This window comes from Labeo rohita, chromosome 22, assembly GCF_022985175.1.
Source record: "Labeo rohita strain BAU-BD-2019 chromosome 22, IGBB_LRoh.1.0, whole genome shotgun sequence".
Classification (NCBI taxonomy): domain Eukaryota; kingdom Metazoa; phylum Chordata; class Actinopteri; order Cypriniformes; family Cyprinidae; genus Labeo; species Labeo rohita.
The window spans coordinates 62,976,592-62,982,821 of record NC_066890.1 but is presented as its reverse complement, the minus strand read 5'-3'; the positions used below and the strand labels follow the sequence as shown (position 1 = coordinate 62,982,821).

General features: G+C 33.9%; 1 protein-coding gene across 1 annotated transcript; it reads left to right on the top strand.

Moving 5' to 3' along the window:
* The first annotated feature begins 483 nt into the window (after positions 1-483).
* Positions 484-6,201, top strand: LOC127153448 (uncharacterized). Its single transcript, XM_051094502.1, has 4 exons — positions 484-586; positions 3,711-4,037; positions 5,613-5,942; positions 6,149-6,201. Exons 1-4 carry the CDS (start codon positions 538-540, stop codon positions 6,199-6,201), a joined length of 759 nt encoding a protein of 252 aa, XP_050950459.1. The 5' UTR covers positions 484-537.
* Positions 6,202-6,230: the final 29 nt, after the last annotated feature.

Genomic DNA, 6,230 nt, shown 5'->3' with positions numbered 1-6,230 from the left:
TGTGAATGCTTGAATGCTTTGTTCTGATGACACATTCTTCACTTTATTTCCTCATTCACATTATTCCCGTTGATTTTTTTTTCTACTTGACAGAGGTTCAATTTTAATAAATTTATTTTACTGATGTAATTTACAACAGTAATATATTTCTATTATTCTATTAGTTAAAAATGTATGTTAACGTTACCTGTTCATCTGAATGAGCTGCCAGTATCTATTTATCAAATGCCTGTAATCAATCAGGCAAAAGAGGTTAGACGACGTATCATATTACTCAAACTAAAAATAGTTGTAAAACTAGGTACAGCTGTAGTTTCAACGAAACTTTATTAGACTACCTTTTCCATTTATTTATAATTAATCAATTTACCATAATATCTCTTGAACAATTTGCCATTTGTAGACCAAAAATTCTCAGTGTCATCTGTTTGTATGTTGCCTTAAGGACACTCCCACAAAAGGTGAAGCTCAGTAAATTCGGGAGGAAGATAAACCGATCCATGCTTATGGGGAAACGAGTTGTTTGTCAGATGAAAAATGGCGAAATATCTTCTTTTCACTAGTTTGTGTGTGCTCTTTATGCAAGGTAAGATTATTATTATTATTACTATTACTATTATTATTATTATTATACTTTTTTTAACAATATATTTGCTGTTTTAAAGAAAAAATTAGTCGTTGTTAGGCTATCTAGTGTTGTCTCTATATAAATTAAATATAACAAGTTAAAATATAGCGTTTGACATTCATTAGATATTCGGGTTCATACTCATTAACCATTAATGCTTTATGATCAATTTACACTGTAGATAAACAGACGTATGTATTAATTAGCCATCTAATCAATCAATTCAACTATATGACGTTATGACATCACCCTAATAGTGAAAATTTCAGAAAATATTCATAGCACAATTCCCTATGTATTCTTTAAGGAATAATAGGACTGTTTTAGGAGTATTTTAATCTTTTGGAGAGAGAGAGAGAGAGAGAGAGAGAGAGAGAGAGAGAGAGAGATCTCAAAAACAAGCCTTGTGTTGTAAAGGAAATAAATCAAAGTTGTCTTGGGGATTAATGGCTTTAGATTATACATTTAAAGTTATCTTTAGAAGTATCATAAAAAGTTATATGAAAGGAATAAATAGCTATAAACGGAATGGTTTTCACCTTTTACTTCACTATTAGTATGATATAATATAATAGTCAGGGTTCGTGTGCGGGAAGGAGGAGCAGGGACGAGGAAATAATACAAAACGTGCTTTTAATATAAAAGTCCAAAAGGGGAACAGGAACAAACAGGTACAGCAGGGAAACCAAAGGACGGAAAAATAACATTAAGCGACATTAAGAAAGAACAGAGAAACAAGGAACTGAATCAAACTTAAGTAGGAGTGCTAATTAGACATGGACAGGTGAGAGTAATTAACCAATAAAGACATAACAAGAAACAGAACAGGAAAGACCAAAAAAGGGCACAGAGGGAAAAACCAACGAAAACAGTCCACAGGGGTGTGACAGTAATACAGTTAAATTGTTTGATTGATTTACAGGACTAATTAATATATGTTTATATTTCTATAATGCAACCTTGTGCTATGCGAAGGAAATATAAATATCTATAAACCTGGTGCTACACTTGATAAAAATAAATAAATAAATTAATTAATTAATTAATTAATGCTTTTTTGAAGAAGAAGAAGAAGAAGAAGAAGAAGAAGAAATGAAGAAAACATTTTATTTCTTCCATTTATATTCACTGTCCCTTGTATATGCACCCCTACTGGCACTTTTAATTTAGTTTTGTTGTGTATACCTGCTAGAACATAATGAAATTGTATTGTTTGAGGCCTAATGTGCTGAAGAGACAATCTGAATACTGCCCCTTTGAAGGGGTAATATTAATTAGGGGTTTCTGAAGGTATGCAATCTATTTTGAGGAAATGGGTTGTTTGATGTGTAGTGCAGTATTGGTGTTCTATTGTTTTGGATGTCATGTATGTGCTGTTTTGACATTTTGGTACCTACAATTTGTATATATATATATATATATATATATATATATATAGCGCTGCAAGCAATTGGCACCCTGGTGCCATCAGAAAAACGGTGCCCATTGGGCACATGCATTAATAGTATCCCTGTACCAGTTTGGATTGAAGGGTTACAGCAATGAAAGGGTTACAATCAAAATGTTTTTAAGTCATTCTGATACAATGAGACTGAGATAGGATTAGAGTTAAAAAAAGATTCCTTATCCTATGAGGTCATCTTGTGTTCATCCTGGGTATTACAGTCTTCATCTGCCGGTTTACACGTGTGATATTTTAAATGTTTTTGCGGTCTCTGAAAAGATGATAAACATATTTCCTAAGAATGACTTGTTTTTCATATGTAAAAAGTTGTGAAGATTTAGGATAATGAACTTTAAATGCACTCTGTCACTCTCTGTTTGTCTCTCTCTCTCTCTCTCTCTCTCTCTCTCTCTCTCTCACACACACACACACACACACACACACACACACACACACACACACAGCCACTCAACTACCCCCAGTCACACTTACACACACACACGTTTGTTTTTGTGAATTGTGGGGACTTTCCACAGACTTTTATAGATTTTATAGTGACCAAACGATATTGTCTATCCCCTAACCCAATCCTAACCCTAAACCTAGCCCTCACAGAAAACATGTTTGCATTGTTACACTTTCAGATAAACACCATTTACTTTTTAATTTTTATTTTTTTTATTTTTTTTTTTTAATTTCAGGTTTTACTATCCTTGTGGAGACATTTGGTCCCCACAATGTAGCAAAAACAGGTACACATACACACAGTTCATCCCATCCCCCTACATAGAGTTAGAGTGAGAGAGTTAGAGTGAGATCAGATGTTTAATAGTTTTTTAATTTTCTATTTTTAGTAGACAATTTTATATCGATGGAAGTAAGCATTTATTTCTCAGAATGACTAGTTCTATGTATGTAAAAAGTTTTGAAGTGTTTGGATGCTGCATTTTCAAATTACGGTTATGTTTTTTACTGCTATTTTAATAAATCGCCATAAATCAACCGTTCCCAAATCCGCTCGCAATTTAACATCTTCAGTATGTTGGCATCATGTTGACAAAGCTTGGTGTGAACTACTTATTCGTACTTGGAGGAGTATGAATTTATTTATAGCCTGATTTTTCCAAAAATCCACATTCTACATTTCCTGTTTCTCATTTCTCGCCATAATTTTGTCACTTTGCCACGGCCAAACCATTCGAGATATTCCTCAGCAATTTAGCATCCCCAATGTCTTGAGGTCATACTGACCGAGTTTGGTGGCCGTCGGAATAAAGGCCTCCGAGGAGTATATCAAATTCCAGAGCATGCGCTTTTTAAACAGCCTTGAATAGCTCACTTCCTGTTGGGATTAGCTAATGACATAGAGTGCGTGAGTTGTTCGGCTCAGTGAGATCTACATGATTCTGTACCGAGTTTCATATGTATACGTGCAAGTATATGTGGGATATACAATTAGTTTTTGGAAGGTGTTCCAGGGGGCGCTGTAGAGCCCCTGTGCCAGTCTCTGCGGCGTCCTAATGACCGCAGATTCCAATGTGTGCCCTTTTAGGGCTCGGGCCCTAAAAACAGTACTACTGTTTAATTTTGTTTTACTATCTCAGACGGATTATGATTAACTGCTTGTTTCTTTTCTAGGTGCAACTGATAATAATAACAGGACAGTGTCAGTGATGGAGGGAGATTCAGTCATTCTAAACACTGGTGTTATAATAAACAATCAAGAAAGGGTTAAATGGTATTTCAATGACAGTCGCATCGCTCAAATCACTGGAGATCTCAAGATGTGTACTGATGCTCAGTGTCATGAAGGTACTGAGAGATTCAGAGACAGACTGAAACTGGATCAACAGACTGGATCTCTGACCATCATTAACACCATAACCACAGACTCTGGACTTTATCAAGTAGAGCTCTTCAGAAACAGCAGAATCAGTGAAAACATCTTCATTGTAACTGTTCATGGTAAGTCATTTTACAGATGTTTAAAAGCAGGTCACTCAAATCAGCATGTTTATTGACATTTAGAGTTGCCTTATCTCTTTATCATAAAAGAAAATGCATTGATTTTAAACTTATTTTGTCATTTAGTTGCTGATAACAATAGTTTTGCCATTTAGTTTTGTACTGGTCAAGATGATATAATTCATCATACAATTTCTGATTACCATATTTTATCATATCTTGTCTCTGTGTGTGGAACTGATAATCATTCTTTCACACTCTACTAAATACGGACTACTTCATTATAAAGAAACATAAATTAATAAATATGATTATGATGTTAGTGGATAATTCAGCAGCAAAAGTTATTCTAAAAAAATCTGTGCACAGTAATTTTAGAAATCCTAACATTTTGTGAAAAAACAAAAAACATTATTTTTTGGGGAGCAAATAAAGGTGTTACACTAAATCTGGTAAAATATTACACATTGATATTTGTATTATTATAAAATCCATTCATGAAAAACAATGCATTTATATATAAGTATATAAAATTAGAATACATTTATTTTAAATGTATAGCATATTTTTAATAAGGCAACAACATATGATAGATAGGACAAAACAAATACAGTGTGGCAAGCACCGCTTACAATATGCGCATCCGGTGTGCCGACTGATGCGCTTAAAGCAACACGGTGTCACAGCACGCAGCGCTTTGCGTTAAAAGGTTCAAAACACAGAAGAGAAGAGAAATTGATGTGTAGTTTATTATATCTGTGCAACAGTTTATTGAGCCTTTCTTTTAACAGTTTTAAATTTTAGTTTTTAACGCGCACAGTAACTATCTATAGTCTTCTACTATCGTGATTTGTTCTCACAGACACCCGGTAGCAAATAACATGATTTAGAAACAACATTAAACTCCGGCATGATAAAGTCCTTTTTATATGAAATCATAAACATTTATCCACAAATCAAGCATAATAATGGGAACACAGAATGATCTTGGAGAGAGCTTTACCGAATTGACTGTCGTAACCGAATGCAACCAGGGTTTGAAGGCTGAACAGAATGACTAACAGCCACAGCGGAGAAAAGAGTTTGTGTGAACTTTAATGTAAGGACTTAAATATTCATATGCACCTCACATTAAGCTATTGTATGGCTTCAGAAGTCTTGGAATATAGTGCACGAAAATGTTATTGTGCTTTATAATGCTTTTATACTGCTTTATGGTAACACAGAATAATCGACCCTCTATGACCGATACTGATCTGACAAAAATGGCAGTATCGGAGCCGATACCCGATATGAATATCGGATTGGCGCATCCCTAAGCACTTATCTTGTGGATAAATTCACATGATTACAAGGGAACTTTTTGATCATTCAAAAAAGTACCTAGTATTATAATGCAATCAATTATATTAACATGTACTAAATTTGTGTATAATAAAGTGTGTGTAATTTTGAATCCGACAAAGATATGTAATGATTTTTTGAAGTTTTTGAGATATTTGTAACCACAATTCTCTTGATATTTAGTAACTTAACTTAGCATGTAACTATAGCAGCTGTTGGTTTGTGTTTCAGGTGTTTCTGTTTCTGAACTTGATGAAATGAAGAGAAAGTCAGTGCAGAAAGGAGAATCTGTTACTTTATATCCTGGTGAAATAAAGAACAAAAATTATGTGATGATGTGGTATTTTAATGGCATTTGCATTGCTGAAATCACAGAAGATCAGAGAAGAGTCTGTACAGATGAACAGTGTAAACACAAATTGAAAGACAGACTGAGAGTGGATCTTCAGACTGAATCTCTGATCATCATGAACACCACAGATACAGACTCTGGACTCTATCAACTACAAATCAGCAGCAGAAGTTTCAGGGTCATAAGGAGCTTTATTGTTACGGTCACTGGTGAGTATCATTTAGTCATTCAGTCATTCATTTTCAACAATTATACAATAGAGTTCAATTTTATTTATTTATTTATTTTTTTGTTTTGTGGCATGTTTTGGAAAATCATCTTTTATTCAATATTTAAATAATATTAATCAATATTAATTACATCATCTCTTCCATTTCATAATCCCTTTAAAAAATATTTGTTAATCACAAAAAAGTCTCAGGTTACGTATGTAAGCCTGGCTCCCTGAGAAGGGAAGGCATCCTCTAGGGGTCGCTATGGGAAACACCATCTCCGTG

Excerpts from the sequence above, each read along its gene's own strand:
- LOC127153448 (XM_051094502.1), top strand. The coding sequence starts at position 538 with ATGGCGAAATATCTTCTTTTCACTAGTTTGTGTGTGCTCTTTATGCAA. Across the intron at positions 4,038-5,612 it reads CTTCATTGTAACTGTTCATG|GTGTTTCTGTTTCTGAACTT; the intron begins GTAAGTCATTTT and ends TTTGTGTTTCAG. Across the intron at positions 5,943-6,148 it reads CTTTATTGTTACGGTCACTG|TCTCAGGTTACGTATGTAAG; the intron begins GTGAGTATCATT and ends ATCACAAAAAAG.